This window comes from Balaenoptera acutorostrata, chromosome 3, assembly GCF_949987535.1.
Source record: "Balaenoptera acutorostrata chromosome 3, mBalAcu1.1, whole genome shotgun sequence".
NCBI lineage: Eukaryota > Metazoa > Chordata > Mammalia > Artiodactyla > Balaenopteridae > Balaenoptera > Balaenoptera acutorostrata.
Window position 1 is genome coordinate 63,791,069 of NC_080066.1, and position 25,991 is coordinate 63,817,059.

General features: G+C 56.8%; 1 protein-coding gene across 1 annotated transcript; it reads right to left on the bottom strand.

Annotated features, from left to right (window-relative positions):
* Nucleotides 1-1,831: 1,831 nt before the first annotated feature.
* On the bottom strand, nucleotides 1,832-25,786 carry LOXL1 (lysyl oxidase like 1). Its single transcript, XM_007197743.2, has 7 exons — nucleotides 23,732-25,786; nucleotides 10,295-10,403; nucleotides 7,376-7,513; nucleotides 6,728-6,884; nucleotides 6,041-6,136; nucleotides 4,316-4,431; nucleotides 1,832-2,170 (listed from the first exon to the last, which is right to left on the bottom strand). The coding sequence occupies exons 1-7, from the start codon at nucleotides 24,957-24,959 to the stop codon at nucleotides 2,164-2,166; spliced, it is 1,851 nt and encodes a 616-aa protein (XP_007197805.2). The 5' UTR covers nucleotides 24,960-25,786; the 3' UTR covers nucleotides 1,832-2,163.
* Between the last annotated feature and the right edge of the window lie 205 nt (nucleotides 25,787-25,991).

Below are 25,991 nucleotides of genomic sequence, written 5' to 3' on the forward strand. Positions count from 1 at the left end.
ACAGGCACTGCTGTGGACCAGGAGAGAGCCTCTTTGGCACCCAGACCCCCGCCGCCCAGGAAAGCCCCATACTGTTTTCTTGGAATACGGCGTCCAAGGACCAACCCTTTTCTGGTTCAGGCACGAAGGTGGTTTGCTCCTCCTCCCCTTCTGTTCCTCCTGCTGTGGTCTCGCTCATCCCCACCCTCTAGCCCTTCCAGAGCCAGAGCACCCCCTCCCCGAACCAAGAGCACTGTGCCTCCCCGGGAGCCTCCCTTGAGCATCTGCTGAAGCCTGTGGCCTCAGTGGGATAGGCTCCCATTCTAGGCTTCAGCTTTCTGACCTGGGATCTGGGGACTTTTGACTCTATCTCATAGGTAGACAGTCTGGAGTTTGGTGACCTTGTCTCAGCCCTCCCCTTCCCTCCTGGGGGCACCTAGAAAGGAGAGGAGGGGTGGGGCTGGAATCGGGACAGCATCTCTGAGGCACACATGGGTGCAGGGTGCAGCAGAACGGTGACCTCTGGATGACAGGCTTCTGCCCGCACCCCGTCTCAGTCCTGCCACCCGGCCCCAGATGGAGAGTGGCAGAGCCGCAGCACTCACCCCATGCCAGGACGGACTCAGGGAGGGAAGGCTAGAGGGGCTGCACCCACATTCCGCTCCACCCCCTGCCTGGGCTGGTGAGTGGCCCAGGGGCTCCAGTAGGCTGGGGCCAGGTCCTTCTGGAGGCACAGCATGGCTCCAAGAAGCGCCCCCTCTCCACCCTGTCAGAGCACCTACTTGCTGCCAGGGATCCTGAGGCATGAATAGCGTGAGAGCCAAAAGGGCGGACCCCCTTCTCCTTGGAGAACTCTGAGCGCTGAGTGCAATAGGCTGGGGAGACCACAGTGATCTGGAGGGGTGGGTCCAACACCCTGCAGCTCACCCAGTACCTGCCTCTGCAGGAGTAGCTTACCGGCTCTCCAAGTCAGCATGTGGGCCAGGCAGGAGAGCATTCCTGTCTTACTGATGGGGAAACTTGAGGCCCAGAGGTGTAGTATGCCTTGCCCAAAGTCACACAGCTCACACAGAGCCCTGGTTCTTGGACAAAGTTTCTCTCCCTTTCTCACTAGTGTTACTCCCCTGGGAAGGAAGGGAGCTGGCAGGAGGCAGGTGGGTGCAAAGGTGTCCTGAGGGCTTCTGGGAGGGGAAGGAACAGGGGAGGTGCCTTCCTTCTGCTTCTCCCTGCCCCGATCCAGTGTCCAGGAGCTCGGGGTACCACTGCCAGGACAGGGGCTAGAGGGCCACCGCCCCCATCAGCCTCTCCCAAGTAAACTCTTCTCCCTTCCCTTCCTGGGAGACGCTGCCTCCCAGATGAAGCCTCCACAGTTGCCCCCAGGGGCTGTCTCACTAGGTATGGGGTTCACACTGGTGGGTGCACCCGCCCCACTGTGAGCAGGAAATGTGTCTGATTCTCCTGGGTGTGCTCAGTCCCGCCACAGGCCTGGCATTCAGTAGGTGCTCAATATGAGAGTAAGAGAGCAAGTGGCAGGTGGAGTGGGTGACTGTGTGAGTGAGTAGGGGGGTGGGAGTGGGAGGCTGCAGGGTGGGTGGTGGTGGAGGGTAAGATACCCAGGGCCCCTCCCCCAGCAGGATGTGGGCTTCTTCCCACGCAGCAGGCTGGGCCCTGAGATAAACCCTGTGGGGTTTCCACAGTGGGTTTGAGGCCCTCTTGGTCAAGCTGTGGTCCTCAGACGGTGGTGGCTGCCCTTTCCACATTCTGCTAGGGAAGGACGAAGCCCAAGGATGTCCTCTGAGCCCAACCTAGCTTTGGCCAACCCGGCCGGCAGACTACGTGCAGAACCACAGAGTAGAAAAACCTTGTTTTATTCAGCCCAGGCCTGGGCAATCTTGCTCTGTGGTATGGCCAAACTATAAAAAATAAAAACCAACAACCAACAAAATCACGCTGTAGGGGAAAGTTAAGTACACAACTGGGCCTGGCGTCCGGAATCCCTGTGGTTTTGGTCCACGTTCGCTCCCTGAGGCAGGCAGGGAAGGATGCTCCCAGCGTCCAGCTGCCCCTGCCTGTGGGTGGTGGCCGGGCCCCTCGGGCCGGGCCTGTCCTGGCGGGAGGCTGCCTGGGGAGCAGGGCCTGCTTTGGGAGGTGGGGAGGTCGGCCATCTGCGCACCCTCTCCGAGATCAGGATCTAAGGAAAGAGAGAGAGCACGTCAAAGGCAGGCTGAGGCGTGGGCCCCTCGCTCAACTGTCAGCAAGGCGCCCACTGCCTCCCCAGCTGAGCGCTTCCCTTCCACAGCCTGGATCCCACAGTGGGAGGGCAGGCACGGGCCTCCATTTCCATCAGTAATCTGGGCTCAGGAAAAGGGGCTCCAAAAAGAGGGGTTTCACGGACTCCCATGCAGGGCACGGTCTCGGCGTCACCCCTCCCCATGCCCTGAGTTCCAGATTCTTTTCTAGGCCATTAGCAGAGCTGCTACTGTCTGGAAATACTTTCTTGTTTTCTCTAACTCAGTACTTCTGAAAAAAAAAAAAAAAAAAGGCCTCCTTTTTCCTCTTCAGAAACATGATTGAAACCCACAGGCGTCAGTCCCGTGGCCTTTCTGGAAACGCTCCGTCCGGCTTCCTGCGCGCTGGCCCAGCTGCCCGCCCGTGGTCAGGGTCGAGGAGACACACTAATGAGACCTGAGCCTCCCCAAGCACTTATGTAAAGGGCTCGGGAGGAAGGGCCTCGGCATGCCCTGTGCCCACAGGCCCCTGGGTAGCTGGAGGGGGGCGCAGGGCAACTTCTCTGTCCGCCCCGCTGAGGGGCCCAGCTCATGGTGCCACCTGGGGAAGTGGGAGGCTATTTGGATGTACCTTTCCCAGCAGCAGGGGGGGACAAGAGGGCATGTAGGCTCCCCACCTCCCTTGCACCCCTCAGCCCATGTATGCCCCTGCCTCCCTTCCCCCTGCCCTCCTTCTCCTTCCCTAGAATGGCTTCCCAGAAAGCCTCTACCGTTTACATGACTCCTGGATTTTTAATGGCTGAACAAGACAAGCCCTGAGGAGCGAGAAGGTGCTGCAAACCCAGGTCTGCCGAAGGGCTAAGTTGCCAGGGATGGGGCGGGAGTCAGTTGTTTCAAACACGCTCTGTGACCTGGATAATTCTGATCTAATTCTGTGAATGAGGAACCTAATCTCTGAATTGAACCAGAGGCTACTGTTCTCACGGTGTGGTGGAGGGCTGTGAACATTAGCTTAGTGGTAGCAGCCAAGGGCGCAAGGGCTACCTCTAAACACACACTGAGCCCTCACACACCAAGCTCTGAGCCTGGTCACACGCTGAGCCCTGACCCTGGTCGCATGCTGAGTCCTAATCCTGGTCACACACTGAGCCCTAATCCTGGTCACACACTGAGCCCTGACCCTGGTGATAGCCTAAACCTCTCATACCTATCAACCATTAATAAGCAGACATATTTGGGAAAAGATGGTTCTCTGGGCCTTGGAGTCCCTGCCATTTGTTCCTCAGCTGATGGACTAAAGCTCTAGGAGACTCCTCTTTTTTTCTTTATTTTTTAAATGGACAAGAGTTGCTTTGACCTGATCAAGCATTTAAAATTCACATGGAGTGGGATGGGGTTTTTAATGAGTTCGTAAGCAGGGGGTCCCTCTGCAAAGTACTTCATGTGAGGAATCAGGAGAGAGGCTGAGGACAGCCAGTCCGGGGCAGCAACAGCTGAGGAGCCATGTGCCAAAGGCCTGGGCCGCAGAGTTTATCAACTGCCTCCACATCTGGGCCCAGGGACTGGTGACTGCTTAGAAGTGATTCCAACCAGCATCAGTTCTAATCTGACTGCTTAATTCAATCCACCTGATACGGACACTAATGATCACACAGCTGCCATTCATTGAGCACCGGTGTGAAGGGTCCTGGAACACACACAGACGTCAGGCCTTTAAATCCTCCTCACAAGTCTGCGTGGGAAGTGTTGAAGAGAAAAGTAGTTCAGAGAGGTGAGGTGAACTGCCCGATGTCACAGAGTGAGGGGGTCACAGAACTAGGATTGCAGAGCCCGTGCACCTCCACCCAACCCCGCTGCCTGCTGCTGGTCTCCACTTGAGGAGAGATCGGGAGCCACGCCCCGGATCAATGCCCGCAGCCTGAGCGCTCCGCTTGGGGTGGGCACGGACGAGGCTCCTCCTGCCCAGCCTGTGGGCTGGTCCAGCCGCAGCTGTGTGTGGCCATCCAGGTGACCCACAGGGCAGGTATCCTACGTGTTTCACGTGGCCCTGCCTGCTCCTTAGGTAGGAGAGGGGCTGGGGGACGGAGAGTTGGGGGAAGAGCACTTACTGGACAATTTTGCAGTTTGTTGTAGAAACATAGCGACCTGTATAGTGGATGTTGCATCTCACCACATTGTTGGTGAAGTCAGACTCCAAAACAATGTACTTTGGGTTCACGTGCACCTGAAGAAGGAAAGGAACAGAAGGAAAAGGGATCTGGTCGTGAGGCTGTGCTTCACTTGGTCACCAGGGAAGGTGGAGAGGCAGACAGGCAGACACAGAGGAGCCAGAGAGAGGGAGACAGGGAGATGGAGAAAGACCATGAGAGACCAAGAGACACAGAGACAGAGACACACGGATGGAGAGATGGGGGAAGATGCAGAGAGACAGAGAGAGGAATGAAGAGAGAGACAGCTCATAGTCAAAGGAAGCATCACTGGATCATCCTTCTTGGAAGATAGGTTTCCCCAGAGTCAGAGCCCAGGCCAGGGGGCCCCGCATGGGGCATTCAGAGCCACTGCCCGAGGGAACCCAGCAGTGAGTGAGGGGCCGAGCAGGGACCCCATGCCTGGTCTCCCCGAATCCGAGGCTTGCACCCTTTCACCTTGCATGCCTGTCTAGGTGACCCGTGGAAGGCCTGTCTGATGCCAGGTAGCATCTCCTGCCCTGGAGCCCAGGGCACCTGACACTCATTGAGATGATGACCCAAGCATAACCTGTCTGCAGAGGAACTGTCCGGACACAAGGAAATCCTTTAAATGTTGGATTGATAGGGGAGGGCTTCGCTGGGGTGGGCTACACCCAGCCTTATTTGCAGAGCATTTAAGAAGAGAGGAAATGATGTTATATTTAAGTTACATTCCTTAGGGGCAGGAACTGTGCATTACTTATGTGTCTTGAATCCTCGGAACCTAGAACTCAGAAAGGCCTTTGCACGAGTTTGTTGAGAGTGGATGAATAAGGGAAGGAAAAGAATACCCTTGACAGTCTTGGCCCTTGGGTGAGGCTGAGCAGAGGCCCCACCGAGCCCACTGAGAGGTGCTCAGGATGGGGTGCAACCAACTGCTTCCAGGTTGCTGTGTTCTGAATGCAGCCACCCAGCAGCCTGTCCTCATGCAGGTTAAAGCCACCTCCCAGGCCCACCTTCTCTGCTCTTCCTTTACTCCAGCATAGAGCAGTGGGCCCAGGGGCCCTCGTAGGGTGAGCCCTACCCTCGCTTTGCACCTGCAAAGAGGAGGCTAAGATTTGTCTTCCCCCGGTGAGGTCATGATGACCCGGCCCCCGCTCAGCCTGCATGTATGTTCCATGTTGGGCTGTGTGTCCTTAACGTGCTCTTCTACTTGTCTCCGCAAGGGACGGGGCACTGGAGTGAGTGTACATGGAGGAGGGGTTCAGGCCGGAAGGAACTATTGGTCACAAGTGCCCTTGGCTTTGCAGGCGTCCTATGAGGAGCTGAGGGTCTCTCTCAGGGAGGGCAGTGTCCTCTCCCAGATGGCACAGAGCCTGCCCTGCCCACAGACAGGGGAATGGACCCCATGGCTCTCCAAGTCCTCTGGCACTTAGGGAAGACAGAGTCACCACCTCCTCTAGGATCACCACACTTGGGCCGAAGGTTCCTCGGTGTTTTTATGGGAAGAGGCTGTGTCTGCCTGAGGCTAAAACCTTCAGGTGGGAAGTGCAGGCCTCAGGGACATCATCAGCTGATATGCCCAGAGGGTGAAGCTTATGTCAGAGGCGGGGACACCGAGCGTGAACATCAGGTTGGAGGAGTGCCTCCAACCAGGGGCCCCACCTTGAGGATGTAGTTCCCGGGCTGCACATCGGTTATGTCAATCCACTGGCAGTCGATGTCTGCATTGTACGTGTCATAGCAGCCTGGGCTCAGGCCCTAGGAAAAGGGACAGGAAGAGAGGTTGGGGTGCTGTGCACTCCTCAGAGCCACCCCATGCCCATTTCAGCAGCCTGGGGCCCTCCTTCCTCTGTGATTCGTCCTGACCCTGGCCCGGGGTAGCTGCTCAGAGTGGGTCTGCCCCGTCCTAAGCCCACTGGGTGGATGGACCAGAGAGATGATGGATATAATAGTCAGATGGAGGGATGAAATGAAGGTGGGGGGATGCCTGGGAGAGATGGATGGAGGAATGGATAGAGAGACAGACAGGCAGGATAGATGGACACTCTCTGGATGTTTGGACAGAAAGATGGATTCGGGTGGACAGCTAGGCAAATGGAATATCATGCCATCCAGAATTCGCTGAAATGTTCCTCTCCTTCCATGAGCAGACACCCCTGGGAATGGAGGTGGAGGGTAGTCCCCGAGGGGCTCTCTGGTGGCTTCAGGACTGGCAAGAAGACCTGCACTCTCTGAGCTGAGCGGCCAGGAGCCTTGGCACTAGCCCGTCTTTAGCTCGGCTCAGCCTCCCCATCCCTGGCGGGCTTCCCCCTGTCCTTCAGAGCCCCTGCCCTGCCTCTCCAGCCCAACCTGCGTGTGAGAGGTGCACGCGTAGCGCTTGAGGTTGCCGAAGTCGCAGGTGCTGTCCTCCAGGCAGAAGCTGGCCTTGTGGCCCTCGGCTACCTTCTTGCCTGTGACTGCATCCAGCAGGTCGTAGTGGCTGAACTCGTCCATGCTGTGGTAGTGCCTGGGGGCAGGAGAAGAAGAGGGAGAAGAGGGCCTAGTCACCCCTGGCTTCCCAGCCTGTTCCCCTCCTGAGATGGGCCCAGGTGACCCTGCTGTGACACCGCCTCCTGAGGGCTCCTGGGGCTCCTTGGTGGCTGTGTCCCACAGGCAGCATCTCTGGTGTCCTCACCGAGCCAGTCACCCTAGGAGGGCACCTCCTCAGGACCCCTCACTTCCTCTTGGGCTCCCACCTGTACTGGCCTCCCTTGGGTGATGCCCTGTATTTTAGAGACTTCCGTCCCCTATCAAGACCGATCCTTCTGTGTCCCATCTTCCATTGCGGCTTTTGCTAAGGCTTCTCTGAGAAATCCTTGCCCCAGTGATGGATCCTTGGCAGAAAACAGCTCACGGGGCCCTCCCACCAGCACTGCCCCTCCAGAGTGCTCCTGGGGAGGGGCACTCAGGCCCAGGGCCCTAGCCCAGAAGAGGGGGCGGGCCAGGCAGCCCACTCACTGGTGGCAGCTGTGCCACTCCCAGGTGTGCCGCGGCCGGTTCGGAAGGAAGTCTGCGGTGCCCTGGTTCTTCACGCGCTGGGGGAAACGCAGCAGCACCCGCACGTCGTAGTCGGTGGCCTCAGGGGCGTAGGCTGTGCTGTGGGGACAGGCGGGGAGACCAGAGTGGGCTTGGGTACCAGACGCAAACACCCAGCGTAGGTCGGCTTGTTCCTGAAGATTCTCACATCTGACCCCTGCCCTGCAGCCAAGGCTCAGGCCTCTGCTCCTCTCTGCGGGCCATCCCCTCCTTTCTGGCCTCTGCCATGTGGCTGGCAGCTGCCAAAGGAGTCTTTCTAAAGCAGCATTTGGCCTGATAATGACCCTCTGAGGGTCCCTGATGCCTGCAGGTGACTCTCAGCTGGGGACAGCCCCTGAGGGTGGGGGCAAATCAAAATCTTCGGAGGGCTTTTATAAAATAGCCCTATCCAGGAGATTCTGACCTTCTCCCTCCCCCTACACCTGGGTTCCAGCTTCAAACACTGTTTCCCAAACAGACTTAAGTCTTTCACTAATCTGTACTTTTGCCTGTGCCGTTCACTTGACCCAGAACTCGCCCAGCCTCCTAGACCCAACTCGGGTCCTCTCCTCCAGGAAGTCTGCCTTGATTGCCCCACTCAGAGGAATCGTGACTGCCTGTGAGATCTAACAGTGCTGCCTACAACACACCCTGATACCATACACATCCTGAGCTGGGTCAGTGTGAGTAGGCCACCTCTCCCTGATTGTGTGGCTTCAGGGCCAGCGACCTGCCCTTTTATGCTCAGGAAGTACTGGTCTGGTGTAGACTGCCTGTTCACAATTCACTTGCTGACCCCCAATTGCCAACTGAGATGGGCCTTGTGAGGAGAGAAGGGAAAAGAGAGAAAACTGAGGGGCAGCAGTGAGGGGACACACATCACACATCCCATAGGTAGGAACGAGGGCTAGCTGAAGGCTCCTTCCTCTTCAGCTGACTGTGGACAGCTGTCTTGGCCAGACTCAGGGGCACTTCCCTGGCAATCATTAAGGTCTGGGCCCTAAGGCTAGAGGCAGGAGGTGGCCAGTCATGGGGATTAGCTCTCTCTGAGAGGATGTCTGGACAACAGGCGGTGTAGGCTCCTGTCTGCCAGGACGTAAGGCCCTTGGCCTTGTCTGAGGGAGGCTTGGAATCTGTCGTTGTCTGTGTTGGAACAAAACATCCTCCTTCCCTCTGTTCAGTTAAGTCCTACCCCTCTGTTGGGCTCAGCACACCGTGGGAAACCATTAGGGTCCGGGTTCTAGGCCCAGCTTGGCCACAAACTCGTGGTGAGACTTGGAGCAAGTCCCTTCCCTCATCTGAGTTCTGCCTGCTGTCTGTGAACTGGCACTGGTCTGCAGCCCACACTTCCGATAATCTCCGAGGGCCCTGCTGCTCCAGGGCTTCAGTTCTGCTGCATTTTCTAGGTCTGTATCCCACACCCTACCTCCGCTGATGCCTCAGCCCTTGCCAACCTCTCCCTCCTCTGGCCGCCCACAGTTCCAGCCTGCCAACTGCTCCTTCTAGCTCTCCTTCCACTCCCTGTCACTTGGTTCTGGGTAAGAGGCCACTTTCTCCAGCTAGACCAGGATAGCCCTAGGACGGAGCCCCAGTGCCTCCGCCCCAGCCCATCTGGGAGCTCGGGTGTGGGCACACGGGGTATTCCATGAAGACGGAATAACAGTTTGGTTTTGACTCAAACTCCTCAAAACTCAGCCTCAATGGACGGCCGTGGAGGCTGAGTTCCTCCCCACTGGAGGAACTGTAGCAGGAGCAGTACATTATGCTCTCTTCCCAGGGACGAGACCTGAGTGGGCAGGCCAACTGAGTGGAACTCACGTGTGGTCCCTGGACTGGTGCCAGTTTGCACACTGTCTGTTGCCAGTCTGTTGTGAGATAAGGAACTTGCACCAGCATGTAAAACAACTACATCACGAATCACAATGTCTAGTTCAGCTGCTACTTCTTTTTTTGAAGCAAGACTTTCTCGACGAAGGAAGCAGTGAGTTGAGTTACATTCCAGTGCAAGCTCCTTATCTTGTTACAGACGGATAACAATTTGTGGTCAGCTATTCTGAGTGGCAGTGAACAGAGGTTTCATTAGTGAGAAAATGTTGAGATTCTAAAGGGCTTCCCAGATACTCAAAAGTGAAAGTAAATAGAGTTCAAATGTTTAAAAAAAGCAAATAATTAAGAAATATAGGAGCTTTCAACATACACAGATGTCAACAAAAGAAGTAGGTCAATATAATCTTTAATGAGTTCTTTAAGCACAGGGAGATGTCCCCAAAGCATTCATATTTGAGCAGAACATTCGCTGTCAATAAATTCAGAAGCAAGCTCTGCAAGAGGCAGAATAACCAGGAATAATGGAGAGTTGGCTGTGCTCACCTCCCAGGTTCAAGTAAACTGGTGTCCTTCCCTTCTCTCTAGTGCAACACATAACTGAGGCCTCATTGTCACCCATGTCCACAGCCCCTGCTGGACAACCCACACCTGTCCTCCGTGGAGATGGCTGCATAATCCTGCCCTCTATCCTGAAGGCGTCTATAAGACTTCCCTGGGCTCCCCACGAGGAACCTTCTCATGAGACACCTCAGATCTGAAGGTTTTAGTTCCTCTCACTGCTCCTCAGTTACTGACAGGGCAACACAGACCTTTGGGGTTGGTGTGAAGATTAAATGCCATTAAGTTCCTCATATAGTGATGTATACAGAAATGCTGGATCACTCTCATTCCCTTCCCCTCCTGACTGCCTTGGGGCAGGCAAGGCCCACCGATGAAGAGGCCAGGGTCGTGCAGCCTGCAGACAGCCTGGCTGCCATGAACACAGGTTCTGGGTGACTCCTGGGGACTGTCCACGCTTCATCCTCATCTCCTTACCTGGCCAGACACTTCTCCTCTGCAGCACAGCGCAGGGAGTACAGGTGGGCTCTCTGGACGTAAGTGGACGCTTGCACGTAGTTGGGGTCCGGGACCAAGTCAGGGAGACCTGGAGTGGGGAGAGGGAGAGAGGGAGGAGGGAGTAATAGTTGGCATTGAGGAGGGTCAGGCTGGTCAGGTTTAAAGCCCAGAGACCTCCCCAACCCCAAACGCCCTGTGCTGTTCTCCTTCCTCTACACAGGCTGTCACTTCCTCCTGGAAGCCTCCCAATGTGAGCAAGGTGTGTGATCTGAACCATTCTCCCTAGGCTCAGGTGTGGGGTCAGGGAGGTCAGGGAGCAGGGGCTCACCTCTGGAATTCCATGCTGTTGGGACCGCTGAGTCTCCTGGGACATGAGCCAGATCTGGGAGACTGGGCGGAATTTGGGGGGTGGGAGAAGACAAAAGGGTATTCTCGGCAGGGGGAGTAGCATGAACAAGGGCCTGGAGGGAGGACTGAGTGAACCAAGTAATTTCCTGACAGAGACACTCCCCTTGGTGTCCTTATTTCCCAGGCCTCTGGTCACCAGACCCCAGACACCCTCTGCTCCTCTCACCCCTGCAGCTGGCATTCTTTGTGAACCGCCAAGAGAGAACCCTGGCCTTCTGACCCCAAGTGGGTCCCAGAAGGCTCCTGGGCAGAGCCAGGTGAACGGTGGTTGGCAGAAGTGGGGGTGATGAGGAAGGGAGGGGCTCACAGGAAAACATGTCCCCAGAGCAGGCTGCTGACCCGGCAGGATTCTCAGCCTGGGCGCCCAGCCCGCCCTTCTCAGGATTCCTTTCATCCTGTCATTGGCCCCCAGACCTGACCACACCTTCCCCTGTCTGCAGCCTCAGGCCTCCAATCTGAGGAGGGCCTGGCTCCCTGCCCTGCAGGGCCTAGAGCCCAGTGCCCAGGGGAAGTCTGGAGTCTGCTCCAGCCCCTGGATCACTTGTTCCCCAGGTTATGCTAGAGCCAGGGGTCTGTCCATTCTGCCTCCCACCCTGACCCCGTCCCCGTACATAACTTAGTTCCAGTGAGAATGATTAGGAATAAGCAGAAACTGAACTCAGGTGTCCAGACCCTATCCACATGGAATAAAGAAGGAAAGATCTTGATGCTGGGTGTGTGGAAGGGGTGGGGCACGTGGTGGGGTGGGAGGTGGGCAGGGGGACTCCAGAACCCTGGGCTCCATCTCAGCTCAGCCACCGGCTTAAACGGGAATGGGCCTGGACCTCCATGTACCCTCCCCTCTCAGGCTGCAGGGATTCTGGCAGATAAATGATAAAACGAAGCTGTAAGTTCCTCTTAGCTTCTTTCAAGCCCTCAGTTCTTGGGGGGCAGGCACAGTGAAGGGGCTTGAGTCATGCAGACAGGCTTCTAGCCCCTTCTTGCTGCCAAAACCCTCTTGTCAGCTTATAGGTCCAGAAGATGAGGCAGAGGAGGGGAACTCTGGCTTCTAAGCCTTTCCCAGAGGTGTCTGCTACGCCACCCCTCACAAACACATGCCTGGGGTTCCCAGACCCTACCCCTGCTCGCCCTGGGGCCCCGGCCTCATGCAGGAGCAGCCGGTGTGATCTCACCTACTCGGAATGAAGAGGAAGCTTGGAACACAAGGGTGGGTGAGGATGAGGTGGCTCCTGGCTGATGGGGGCTGTCTTGGCCAGCCTAGGCCCCATTACTCAAGCCCCCAAGAATGCCTGCAGTCATTTCCCAAGGGATCCTCAGGCCTTGAAAGCAAGGGCCACCTCCGTATCAAGCTGTTTCTCACCCTCTGGTCCCTAGAAGCTTGTGTGTGGGGGAGGGGGGAGGTGAAGAAGACAGGAATGGTCCCCTTTCCCGTTACCAAAGAGCCTTTCCCTCAGCAACATGTGGTGGTGGGTCAGCTGGGCCTGAAGCTTCATGAGACCCAGCATTTGGCACCAGATGGCCTACCACCCCCCACCCCAGGCCCGGTTTCAATAAACACTGCACAGATGGCTCTACAAAGCTTTTCTGGCCCGACCCTTCCTCTCTAGGCCATCTCATGAGTTGGCTATGCAGTCCAGGGAAGCTGGAAGAGCCAGCTAAGAGGCCAGGGGTATTCAGGGCCAGCAAGGGCTGGTACCACTCCTGGCCTCTGACTGCACCCCAGCTATGATCACATACTGAGTCCTGATCCTGGTCCTATACTGAGCCAAAGATGACCATCTTCCTTTTACTGTGGAGGAATCTCAGGTTCAGGCAGGTGCCTCCTGCTCCAGGAAGTCCTCCCTGATTGGCAGTGACATTCCAAGCTGCACACACTTCTGTCTCACTACTAGATCTGTATCGATCTAAAACTAGATTCTATCGTATTTACTTGTGTCTACTCCCCTCCAGACTATGCACTCCCTGAGGGCAGGGCCTGGGCCCCACTCACCCCCTCAGTGGGGCAATCCACCATGCTTCAGGGCTGACTGACCGTTAGGCAGTCAGTCTCTGTCAGGCAGGCTTCTTTAATGATTACTGGCTTCATACTATACTGTTCCAATCATCCACGAGCGTGCTCCTCACCCTGTCTCCCTCAGGACACCAGGGCACACAGAGGTGCTGGAGGGAACGGAGGGTCGGAGAGGGCAATGAATTTGCCCAGTCACACAGCAAGTCAGGGAAGCCCCAGGAGGAGCTCTTAGGTCCCAACCTCCTTCCAGGACTCTACTTGTTATTCTTTTTATAAAAATGATTTCTTTTAGTTATAATTTACATACAGTCAAATGCACAGATTTTAGGCATACAGTTTGGTAAGTTTTGACAAATGTATACATGGTGTAGCTACCACCACAATCAAGCTATGGATTGTTTCCATCATCCCTGGAAGTTCCCTCCAGCCCCTTCCCAGTAAATCCCCCCTCCCTCCTCCCCAGGTAACCACTGATCTTTTTTTTAATCACCTTAGATGTTATGCCTTTTCCAGAACTTAAATGGAATCACCCTGATCATTATTTTATGTTCTTTGTTCTGCATCTCTGACCATCACAGGGATCCTGTGACTCCCCTAACCAGCTCCCCCTGGCCCGCCCTCCACCCCTGTCACACCCTCACTGCCCTGGGGTAAGCTGCTGGAAAAGAGAGCAGCCTTCGGAGTTCAGGTTTGGTTCCCCCCCACCCCCTTCAGGATCCCTGCAGAGGTCCCTGGGAACAGCAGACCCCCTCCCTCAGCTGGTATGTTTTCCCAGGAAGGAACAATGCCTCCTTCTCCACTGCTCTCCCAGGAGGCATTCCATCAGCAGCAGGGCCTGCAGGCTTGGGCTTTCAGCCCCTTCATAGGGGCTTGGGTGTGTGGGTGGGTTGTGTGATGTTGGAAGGAGGATGAGGGAAGGCTTGAGTCGGGGCTTGTGGATATAGGGTACCAGTTTGCTGTCTCTGGCTTGTGGGGTACAACCAGGCCTTCCAGGCAGGGTGGCCAATGTTGGGTGAAGTCCGGTTACAACCAGACCTGTGCTCCCCACCCCTCCCCACCACCCCAAGAAGTGTGCATTTTAAGGGAAGATCCTGGAGAGAGGATAAAGCTTACTCAAAGGCAGGGAGAACCATCAGTCATGGGATATGATTTTTTGTGTTGGGGGGCTGGGATCTCTTATCCAGAACATACGGAGTCATCCAGCCCTTGGACCCGGCACTGGAGACATTATAAAGTAGGTTCCAGTGGGAAGTTTTCCCACAGACTCCTGTTTTCATAAATGCAGAGAACTGAATTGATCATAATTCTCATTTCAGAGCAAACAAACAAACTAAACTGGTCTATGCAAGGCCCCTCTTGTAATTAATTTTTTTTTAACCTTTATCCTTACCCTGACCCTCAGACGTATCTTTGAACATCTGTGTCTCTGTGTAAAATCTGCAGTGTGTTGGAAGCGGGTATGTATCCTTGAAGTATATAAATGACATTGTCTTATAGTCTCATTCTGTTTCTTGATTTCCAATGTAAACTTTTAAGATATGTCAAGTTCATTGCTTGTCATTGCTAGTAGGATTCCACAGTATGCAACCTCCATGGCCCATCTAGCCAGTCTCCCAGGGATGGACCCCTGCGGATGGGGCCGACCACTCAAAGGCTGGGTGGATGGTCTTGTTCAGGCTACCCAGGGAGGCCTGGTCACCATCAGCATCCTGCCTTCCATGCCCAGGAGGTAGGCAGGAGCCAGACTTCTTACCCTGCTGTCACAGACCTTCTGCGTGGCCCTGGGTGGGCCTGGCCCCTCTCTAGGTCTCACTGCTTCCATTTATGCAGACTGACTGTCCTCCACCTTGCTCATGCCCTAGAGCCTGGGGCCGGCCCGCTGTGAGAACTCTTCCTCAGAAGCAATGTGCTGACCACGGGGGTTCAGGCTGCAGAGAGCCTGGACCAGGATTGGGGGGACACTGAGTCAGAGGGTAGCAAAGACCCCTGGGATGACCAAAGCCAGGCTATTTGGCTGGGGAGGGGCTGGATGTGAGTGAATCGGGTCCCAAGGCCATTCTGCAGGCAGCCTCTGGTCTGGAGGAAGCCCTTCAGCCTTCGGGGGGCCCCATCAGACCCTCCAGGGCAGTGAAGACACAGAGCTGAGGGATAAGCACCAGCACTCTGCATCCCTGCTCTGCCCCTGGAGCTTCCTCTGTGGGGGATCCAGGGCCCCTTCACGAGGCCTCTTGCAGGGCCGATGTCCTCCCACCTCACCCAGGCTGGGCCTGGAGCTGCCAGCTGGCCCACATGCCAGCCCGTGGGAAGCCGAGGACTGTCCTCCCCTTCCCTGGCAGGACTCAGCCGGGGCCCTCCTGTGGGAAAGACTCCAGCAGGCAATTTTGCCATCTTGCCCAACGCCCTACTGTCCAGGTCCCTTCCCTTTCTTAGGGTCAGTCTCCCATGTGGACGATGGGGAGATTAGACTAACTGCCCCTTGAGTGCAGTTCTGATGGCTCCATAAACACTTGGAGATTAAAATATTTTCAGGAGCTATTCAGTCCATTCCCCAGCCTTGGGCAAGAGCCCAAGACCTCTCACAACCTCTGCAGACGATACTTTAGCTGCCAGGAAATTCTCCCACCGTCTGACCTAAATCCTTCCTGCTTTAGGAGGATTCTGTTCTCTTCTGCTCAGCAGTTCCTGGCGGCTGCCCGGAGTGGAGGGTCTGAGGTTACATTCCTGCTGCTTTGCCCACGCCTCACCTGTTTTCCTTTTGGCTTCCCTTTTTCTGTGGGTTCCTTAAACCTCGTCTCCTTTGAAATCTTTCCTCCCCAGGCCTCCTGCTCACAAGAAGCAGATGAAGGAAAACAGAATGCAAAAGAGCCCTAATCTCTTGAGCCTGGGGCTGGAGGATAAACAATGTCCAGCAGGAAACGGTCAGTGGGTTGTGAAATATGCGCAGAGCGGGATATTTTGGCTCCAGCGGCCAGACTCCAGAGGAGCCCCTAGGTGGGGAAAGCGGAAAGCTCACAGAACATGGCCTGAATAAAGATGAGCTGGGAGGGCCTCCAGGGCGGGAGCCAGCGCTCTGGGTCCTGAGAAATTATTATCTAATAATCAGGACATTAAATTGTCAGCATCAGCCTGGCAGTGCCACACCTGAGTGACGAGCAGGCAGGCAAGGTGGCTGCAGGATCTGCTGCGGTCCACCATGAAGGGCAATACAGCCCAGGCAGAGGAGCCAGGATGGTCATAAAGCCTGTAGGCCCTCCTCTGCCACCACCCGGTGCTCCTCCCTCTTCCCTCTTCCAGCAGGGGCCTGCTGCCCCCACCAGGCTGGGAGAGGCAGTTCACGGGCAGCGATGGCCTTGCTCCTCTGAGTGGCAGGACCAGACTCAGAGGTGGGGATGTGTGTTTGTTCAATTGAGCAAACTGCCCAGGAAGTAGCCGGGGCTGAGCTGGAAGGAGGCTGCCGCTCACCTTTGGGGAGGTAAGCTCCCTTCCCCTCTGTTCAAGCCTTCTGCCACTTCCTTGCACACCTCACTCACTCACACTCTTCCCAGTGTGAAGACAGCCCCTACCTTCCTGCCAGCCCACCCTTGCAGGCCCTGCTTAGTGCCCCTCTCTCCACCTCCAGAAGCCCCTGAGGATCGTACGGTCTCCTGGGTTCCCTCCCTGCCCCTCAGACCCTTCACAGTGACCTGAACTTTTTATCTTTCTTACAAAACCCACTCGGCCCATGGCCTTCCATTCTCAGCTTATGGCAACTTCATCCTTTCAGCTGCACAGGACATAACCCTTTCTGTTATGCCTGACCCCTCTTTCTCTTCCACCCCACATCCAATCCATCAGAAAATCCCATCAGCTCTATCTCCAAAATATATCCCAAAACTGACTGCCCACCACCTCCGTTGTTACCCCTGGCCCGGCCACCAATATCTCCACCTGGATCTCTGTACCAGCCTCCTCTCAGACTCCCCCTCCCTGCCCCCACCACTGTCCATTCCCAGCACAGCAGTCAGAGACCCTGTTTAAATGTCACTGCAGGAGCTCCCCAATGCATGGAGAGTAAAAGCCAAAGTCCTCACAGTGGCCTACAGGCTCTCCATGGTCTGGACCCAGTTGCCTCTCTGATCTGTCTCCCGTAATGCACCCACACCCATGCCACGCTGCTCTAACCACACTGGAACACACTTGAAAGCCCCAGGGGATTCCTGCCTTGGGGCCTTTGCACTGGCTGTTTCTTCTGTCTGGAATGCTCCACCTGCAGATAGCTGCATGGATCACTCATTTGCCTCCTTCAAGTCTTTGCTCAAACGTCACCTTCATGAGGCCCACCCTGACTACCTTTGCAACCTCTCCCAACACTCCAGACCTCCCTGACTTATCTCTATTTTTTCCACAGTACTTACCCCCTTCTATTATTTACTTATTATGTTTACCCATGAAAATACAAGATCCACAAGGACAAGGATTTTGTCTCTTTTTTAAAACTAATGAATACCCAGCTCTAGACCAGCATTAGCACAAAGTAAGGCACTCCATGAATATTTGTTGAATGGCTGAATTTCCTCATGAGATGATATCTGCTCTCCTCAGCCAGGCGAGAGCCCCTGGGGGAAGGGGAGGGTGGGATTGTCCTTTGCTTGCCGCCCAGCTGCTGGCCCAGGTCTCTGGTGCACAGCGTATTCTGAGAGCTGGTGAGTTGGGTGAGATGGAAGTGGGTCTGGGCCGCGGCATCCTGCCTGCCTGGTCTCTTGCTGCTGGGCTGAGACCTCGGTGAGAACAGGGTTGGGTCCAGGCTGCCCCTGAATTCCCTGTACCCAGCTCAGGGCCTGGCACCTGTACGCCCTCAGCGAGCACAAGCACAAATACTGGCACCCCACAAAGGGTCTGTTGGCACTGCCTGTGTGAGCACAGCCTTCATTATCAGGCAGAGGCTGGGACAGACTCCAAAAGCCCTTTCTTTTGAAAAAGGATTAGCTTTGGGGTTGGAAAACCCATGGTTCCAGTTGGCCCACAACGGGGAGGAAGGGTGGGTTGTCTCCTGAGACTTTGGTGGCAAAGGCCTCTCAGGCCTCGACTTCTGCATTCGTGTACCTTCCTGCTCTGGTGTTCTGACACCCTCTTCCCATTTTCAGGCGATACCTAAATGCCCAGTTTCTGGGTGTCCATCAGTAAGGGGGAGAGGGACCCAGGTGCAGCCCCGGCCCTGTAATCCTGGATCCAGACAAAAAGGCCCTCTGGGTCCAGCTGCCTGTGGTGAGGAGGCTGTTAGGTCAGGGCAGCGGAGGCACGAGACCCAGCCTCTCCTTCCAGCCTCCTCCCAAGCGGCTTGCTACTCCGCAGGAATGCCGGGCACAGAATTGGAAGCAGGTGTGGGCTGCCTGGGCGGACCACCCGCTCCTCTCCCCCCGCCCTTCCTCTCCTGCCATTCCAGCCACTGCCCTGGGGAGTTTTCCATGTGCTCTTGGCTTGGACAGCAGTGGGGTGGATTTGGGCTGGGACTACTAGGGAGAAGTGCCCCTTTGGAGGTGAGAGGAGATTGAGATGGGGGTCCCTGGGGTGGGGAGAGAGGGAGGAGAGGAGACGAAAGGCCGGGACGAGAGGCCAGAATTCCCGGGCCAAGTGCGGCAGTAGCCCGGTGCCTGTAAGTCCCGAAGGACTCCCCACCCTGCTCAGCCACCATCCCAAAAGGCTCTGTGGGGCCTGTGAACTGAAGGCAAAAAATCCAACTTTTTGTGTCCTAGGGGGTTTAGACCTGAGAGAAACAATGAACGTGGAGACATACCCTTCCCTGAGGGGCAGAAGCAGAGGGAAGGCTGGGATGGTTCAGTGGGGGAGAGAGTCAGCCTGGGTCCGAGCTTGGCTGCTGATGAATTCTGAGACCTTGGATGAGTTACTGAACTTCTCTAGCCTCAGTTGCCTCCTCTGTAAAATGGGGGTAAAATATCATCTACCTCACAAGGTTGCTGGGGGTACTAAATGAGGAAATAAAAATAAAATGCTTGGCATAGTGTCTGGTGCATATTAAGGGTTCAATAATATCAGTTGCTATTATGATTATTTAAAATGGGAGCTGTCTCTTCTTGCAGGGATGGTCCAGTTTGAGAACAGGGGAGAGAGGATGTGGCCTTGCAACTAAATGATACAAGAGGAGACAGGAAATCTGCCTGCGATGAGGCTGCCCCGGACACGACTTGTTTGTTCCGACACTAGTGACCTTCCATTGCCAAAGAGGGGAGTAACAAGAGGACCCAGGTCCCTCTATCTCCATAGCTGTCTGACCCTTTACCCCAACTTCCTCAGCCTGAAGACTCCATTTCTTTCTGAAGGAGCAACTTGAGACAACTTCAGGGAAGGAAGGAGGGATGCTGAGCTGTGATTCTGCCTCCACCAGTCACCAGTTATGCAACCTTGGGCTTAACCTCCGAGGGCCTCAGTTTCCTCATCTGCAAAATGGGGGTAATAACAACACCGAGGGTTGTTATGAGGATTAAGCTAATTGTAAAGCTCCAAGAACAGTGTCAGGTGCCGTAGATGTGCTTGTTAAACAAATGTTCTGGAGTCTAGAGTGGGAATGACAAGGCTTCACGCTAACACCTCACTGGGGACGTGCTCAAAGCTGTGCACTCTCTCTGTTTCATCTCACTCTGTCGCAACCAGTGCCCAGAACATGGTAGGAGTCAAGTATCTGCTGAATGACCAAATGGATGTGCAAGGTAAGCCTTAATACATGAAAATTTAGAAAAAAAAATAATGCATGGGGGTTAAGAACTAAGGATGGGGAGTCATGCAGACTCATATCCTGGTTTCACTACTAAGAGTTCGTGTGACAATCAGCAAGTGAGCCTGTCACCTTATCTATGAAACAGGATGGATAACAGCATCTGGCTGGTGGGGTTGCTGTGGGAATTAAGAGATGATGTATAAAATGTCCAACGTATGCTAACAGAATTATCCCTCTGGAGGTGGCTGGGGGAACTGAGGTCCAGGCTCAAGTCCTGCCCCAGCTGGCTTGCAGGTGGTGTGAGGGTCCTCCTGGGTCAACTCAGTGCAATGCAGAGATGACAGGCTCAGTTTGAATTCTGGCTCGGCTGCATCCAGCTGCGAGACCTCCCCAGGTCTCAGTTTTCTCATCTGTACCAGAGGACCATAATCCCCACCCCTCTAGGAGGCTGTGCGGGTGAATGAAATTGCACATTCAAGCCACAAAGCTCAGCAAGGGCTCCTCTGCAATGGCTGAAGTTGTCGTCATCATCGTCGCCTGGGGGATCTAACTCTGGATGCTCTGGGTGGCCAGGCCTGCTCTGTCCTTCCCTGCATCTACTCCAAGCCTTGTGGAGGTGGGTGGGCAACCTGAGTCGAGGGGCAGGTAGTAGGGGGTGCAGCAGGGAGCCAGGGATGCTCTCAGGGACTAAGGGGCCCCGTCTGGCCTCTTGGGTGCAGGAGGCTGGATGGAGAGGGACATACCCTAGAAACACCCCTGTGTGAGTGCAGGGACATGAAACACCTAGGCCTAGGAGCAGCACGATCCTCGTGGGGGCTGTGGAGGCCTGAGAGAGGGAGAAGGAGGAGAGGAGAGGAAGGAGGTGCCTCAGGTTCCGGTGCAAAAGGCTAAGGCACTGAGATTTTGTCCTGAAGGCCTTGGGAGCCACAGAGGCTTCTTGAGCAGGAGAGTAATATGGTCAGCAATGCAAGGGTGTATCTGCCCCACGCGTAGGACGGACTGGAAGGGACCAGGGAGGAGGCAGTCACCGCTCTGATTGGTTGTGTGAGGACAGGGAAGGAGGACCCACGCCAGGCAAGGTGGGCATAGCCATCAGAGATGCCCCGGGAGGACAGCCAGGGCGGCTGCTCCACGTTACTTTCATAGGGTGGCCGGAGGCAGTGAATCAGGCTGAGGGTGTAAGGGGGAGGCCCTGAGAGAAAAGCCGTGGTCTTCTAGGGCCAGAAGTCATCTTAGTCTGCACCGATACCACCAGCTCAGAGAAGCTGAGGCTGTGAGGAGGCAGGAACAGGGACCAGGAGGCTAGGAGAAGAGGGCCCGGCTTGGGAGAGGGAGGGGCCCAGCGCAGGGGGCTGGGAAGCAGGCAGCCACCCTCCAGGCCTCTGCACAGATCTGCTGTGACAGGCAGACCAGGTACGTGACCTGGGCCTCTGTTTCCTCGCCTTCCCTCCCGTTACACGTTTCAGAGACAACGGTACTGCAGGAGGCCTTGGGCAGCCCCCCTTCCCGGGGTGGGAGGGAAGGGGGTGCAGGCACCCGAGGAAGAAACCAGGCTCTGGACAGGCGCTTGGAAACTGCCCAAACGTGGAGGACGTGGGTGGTGCGCACATGTGTTTGGTGTTGTGAGGACATGTCCACGTCCACGCCCACACGCGCGCGGGCTGCCAGCACCCAGCCTCAGACCCCTGGGTGTGCGGCCAGGAGGAATGAGGTCAGTCTCGGAGAATCCGCTCTGGACTCCCACACCAGGCCTGGGGGTCTGATCTCAAGCACAAGGCTTGGCCTTCCCCAAACCGGGATTTTCCATGGTCCCAGCCTAGCAGGGTGGGAAGGGAAACAAGTGATGGGGGAGAAGGTCTGCTCCCTCTCTGGCCTCTCTGTGGGCCCCGATTTAGCCTGCACCGCCCCACACAAACCTTCCCCCCCCATGACTAGGGAAGGGGCACTTGGAGGGTGCTGACAGCTTGCGGCAATGCTTGGGCACCTCCTCCTCTTGGAAGTCCTCCCTGAGTTCCTAGCACCCCCGACTGGGGAGGCCCCTCCCCTGGGTCCCCTAACCCATCCCCCCAGTGCCTGCCCAATCACAGCACTGAGGTGCCCCCTTTTCTATTCCTTCCTCAGGGCAGGGCCTGGAGTCAGCTTGGCATCTAGTATACTGCGTTCCAGGGAGAAATGTCTTTAATCCCAGTTGAACACTGGGGCTCAGGGGCAATGGCCAGAGGCCCTGCTAAGCACCAAGCACCCCCCGCTCCAAACATAGCCTTGCTCTGGCCAGTCCCCCTCTGAACCTTAAGAACTGAGAGGCTAAAGAAGGACCTTAGAAAACCCACTGGCTTGGGGCGTAGATGTCAAGTCCCAGGCCTGGCTCTGCCAGCAGTGCTATTTGAGGCCTCGGTTTTCTCCTCTGCCCAGAGGTGGAGCCCTTCTGGCTGAGCCCCACTCTGCGGTCTTGCATTCTAAGAAAAGCCACCACAAAAGTTTAGCCTATAGGTAAAACATGCTCTCCTCCACGGAGCTCTGGGAGCAGTTGATGCAGAGCTGTAAGAAACCCTGCTGCAGGGATGCTGCAAGCCCTGGTGAGGATCAGATGTGGGTGAGGCCACCGTGGCAGGAGGATGCATCCTTCATCACATCACAGAAGGGCCTTCCATCTAGCTCCTGTCCTGAGCTCCTGCAGGTTCTCAAAGTGGGATTCAGCACCCAAATTGAGTGCTACGCCTTGAATGTGAGGGAGTGAGTACTGCCAGTGTGGACACTCCTCTCCCCTAGCCTTGGGCTCCAGCAGCCCCTAGAGAGACGGGAGTCCCCACCCCTGCACCCCAGCGGCAGCCTCTCTCACCCAAGGTCAGTATGGCTGGAGACAAGGAAGCGTCCCCGTGCGGACAGAGGCAGAGGAGCAAAGGCTGGGGGTGCACTACCTGTGCCCCTGAGCCCTGCAGTGCTCAGCCCTCACCTGGTGCGCCAGGCACAGAAACGTTGTTGTGGAGCAGAGAGTCAGGAGTAAAGAATCAGGGTATTAATTGCAGCCTGAAAGCGGCAAGGCTGGGGTGGAACGCATATGCATTGGGGACTGAATGGAAAACCTTGACCAAAGCTGACTTTGGACTTGCAGAGACAGAAACAGGAAGGGGAATTCTAGGACAGCAGGACCAATGGCCGTTCAGCCCTGGCCAGACCACTAGTGGGCCCTTGCCAAGGTAGCCCGCCTGCTATCAGCATATGTGGAGTTGCTCATCTGAAGGAAGTCTGCCCCTTCCACTGAGTCCTCGTGTGTAGATGGCTTGGGCTTTCCCAAGACTAGGTCATATCTTCAACACCCCCTGCACCCCTGTCCACAGCTGCCTCCTGGGACTCTCCCCCAGGGCCAGGACTAGGGTGAACTGAGTGAAGTGACTGAGGCCCTGGCCTGGGGTGCAAAATTTAAGAGGGCGCCTAAAAACTCAGTAGCTAAGAGAAGTAACATTTCAGGCAATATTTTTAAAAATCAAAACTAACGCAAAAAAAAATCTGTGATGAACAAAACAACAAAATTTCAAATAAAGACGATCAGTAGTGCTGAGTTTTCAGTTTGCCTCATGCTTGAATAGTTTGGCATGGCACCGTAACTGATTCTATTTAAAATTTTGATATTTTGTTCATTTTTTTGCATTATTTTGGATTTAAAAATGCATTAAAATATTACTTATCTCGATTAGTAAGTTTCTTGGTGCCCAGGCCGGTGCCCCATTCGCCTCTCTAGTCTGGGCCTTGCAGTGTGCCCCTGAAGGAACTCTGGGTTGTCTAGTCTGCACTCCTGTCAGCCCAGAATCTCTCTTCTAACCTCCTGTTCATTCAGGCCAAGCTCACATATGGCCAGTGACCGGGAACTTGCCACACCTCCAGAGGCGTCCCCTAAGGCCTTTCTGACCCTGATGCTCCCTGCTTCACCCTGTGAGGCTGGCAGAGGGGCACCTCCAAGAGTGGAGGACATGACCTGATGGGAATGAGGAAGAGGAGGGGAGAGGGGCTCCTTTACTTTGTCCTCAGATGACCCAAGCCAGGTCTGGAAGGTGTCTCTTTCCAAAGCCTGTGCAGTCCCTCCACCCCCTACCCCCCAAGTCAGAGCCCCGGCCTGCCTAGCCAAATCGTGGCACCGATGATGATGCGTGGACAGGGCGAAGGCCGGGAGGTGGGAAGCACTGGGGCTGCCGATGGGGAGGAGGGTGGGGGTCCTTACTTAGCAGCTGGGGGAGGCCTTCGGTAAAGGATGAAGGAGGGCCTGGGCGTCGGGGCGGGTCGTACTCACCTCTACCGTTTTGGCTGGGCCGGTACACGCTGCCCACACTCAGGCGGCCCTGCTGCGCTCCATTGCGCTCTGAAGCCGGCGGGGGCGCGTCGGAGCTGCGCACCGGCAGGTAGGGAGGCTCCAGCACGCGGAAGGGGGGCTGCGGCTCCACGGCTCGCGGCGGGCTGTAGGCCTCGGGTGGCATGTTGCCGTAGGGCGGGTACCAGCCGAGGCGGGGGTCGCCGCCGTAGGCGCCACCGTTGGGCTGCGCGGCGTCGGGGCCCGGGTCGGGGTAGGCCTGCTCGAGGCCCGCGGTGCCGGCCTGCTCGAGGCCTGCGGTGCCCTCGTTGTACAGGCTGTGCGAGTAGCGGCGGTCCAGGCCGTCGGCTGGCTGCGGCTGCGGCTGCGGCTGCGGCGGCTGCGGCGGCTGCGGCGGCTGCTGCGGCTGCGGCTGCGGCTGCAGCTGCGGCGCGTACGGCCTCTCCGGGGCCGGATAGAAGCCCTGCGGCGGGTACTCGGGCTGCTCCTCGCCGCCGCCGTACTCCTCGTAGCGCGCCCGAGGCTGGAAGGGGTAGATGACCCCCGCCGAGGCCACGGCCGCCGTCCCTGCGCCCAGACCGCCGCCCGTGCCGCGGTAGTACACGTAGCCCTGGTCGTAGGTCCGCGACGCGGGGTCGTACGTCTCGTACTGGCTGACGAAGGGCGCCTGCGGATAGGGGAACTGCTGCGGAAAGGAGGACGGCTGGCGGTAGGTGGTGGCGAAGGCCGAGGCCGAGACCGAGGAGGCGGAGCCCCCGTGCCGTTGCTGGGAGACGGAGGTGCGGGCCCGGGCCATGGCCGTGCTGTCCCCGACGGCCACCTCGCGCCAGTTGTCGGGCACCTGGCCGAAGCCGAATGGGTGCCGCGCTTGGCCGCGCACGGTGTCCGAGCCGATGCGCCCGGGCAGGGGCAGCGACGGGGCCTGCCGACGCCGGAGGCCCCCGTGGCTGCGCCGATGCGGGGCCTGGGGGGCGCCCGCCAGCAGCACCCGGGAGTTACCCTCGGAGGGCTGAGTCCCAGCAGGCACGTACTCTGAGCCCGAGTTGAGCAGGCTGTACACCTGCCCGTTGTTCTCCCACTGGATCAGCTGCCGCCAGCGTCCCTGGTCCGAGCCCTGCCCTGGATGCGCCTGCTGCCCGTGCACCAGGACGCAGACGCAGGCGCCCCACACCAGGGCCCCCAGCTGCCAACTGGCTGGGGCCAGAGCCATGGTGGCCCCTCTGCAGAGGCCTGGTGGACTGAGAGGCTCTCAGGAGTGGCTCCCTGTGCGTGCTTCTCTTCCCACGGGCTCGAGGACAGGACGGCTCCTTGCCTGCCCCAGCTCTAGCTTTGTCCATCCTGGCCTTGTCCCGAGCGGGACGGCTCCTCCGATGACAGCATTTCGAGGCCAAGGGGTCAGGGCAGGGCAGGGGCGGTGCCCAGGGCTGCACGAGGCTCTCTGCAGGGCACCGGGCAGGCAGGACCGCCTGGGGGCCTTACATGGCCAGCTCGGCACTGGCTGGCCGCTGGGCTGGCGCTTTCCCACTCTGAATGAATAAGCAACAGGCTGGGAGCGTAGGGAGGTTTCGGGCAGCCTGGTCCGCCTGCTGGGGCCTCCTCCGCGGGGCCCTATGGCCCGCCGGGTTTTAGCTATGTGGCCTGTCCCACAGCTGCTGTGCTCCCTCAGTCCCTGGAGCTCCCAGCCAAGCCCCAGACCTGCCTCTGAGGAAGGGAATGAAGAAGGGAGTAGGAGGGGACCTCTGGGGACTCAGGCCCGGTGAGTGGGGCCCTGGCAGCCATAACAAGGCTGAGGTGTCAGCACCACCTTGGCCGTTTCTCTTTGCTTTGGACCCAGCATCCTTGGTCTCACCTTACTGGCTTCTTGTTTGGGCTTGAATAAGCCCCTGACTCCTGTCCACTCCAGCCTCTCCCCAGGATTCCTGGGCTCCCATTATCCAAAGCCAGTGATCAGACACCCTCCTTGTTGGTGGGCCTTCTTGGGCGAGATGCTGAATCCCAGCTGAGCCACTCTCTAATTCTGGACCTCGGGTGTACCTTAGTTCACTGGGCCTGAGCACAAAGCAGATGGAGCTTCAGCTTCTTCCCTCTTGGCACGTCCCTGGGCCTTACTCTCCCAGTCTGTAGAGCGGAAGTATGCCCTTGTGCTGAACAGAAGTTGTGAAATCATGGGAGAGATCAACTTCCTGCCCATCCTGTGTGGTTTCTGTCCTGTATAACCTAGAAATAACCTGAGTGTGCACAT

Excerpts from the sequence above, each read along its gene's own strand:
- LOXL1 (XM_007197743.2), bottom strand. The coding sequence starts at position 24,959 with ATGGCTCTGGCCCCAGCCAGTTGGCAGCTGGGGGCCCTGGTGTGGGGC. Across the intron at positions 6,885-7,375 it reads GAGTGGCACAGCTGCCACCA|GCACTACCACAGCATGGACG; the intron begins GTGAGTGGGCTG and ends TCCTGCCCCCAG. Across the intron at positions 6,137-6,727 it reads CGTGCACCTCTCACACGCAG|GGCCTGAGCCCAGGCTGCTA; the intron begins GTTGGGCTGGAG and ends CCCTTTTCCTAG.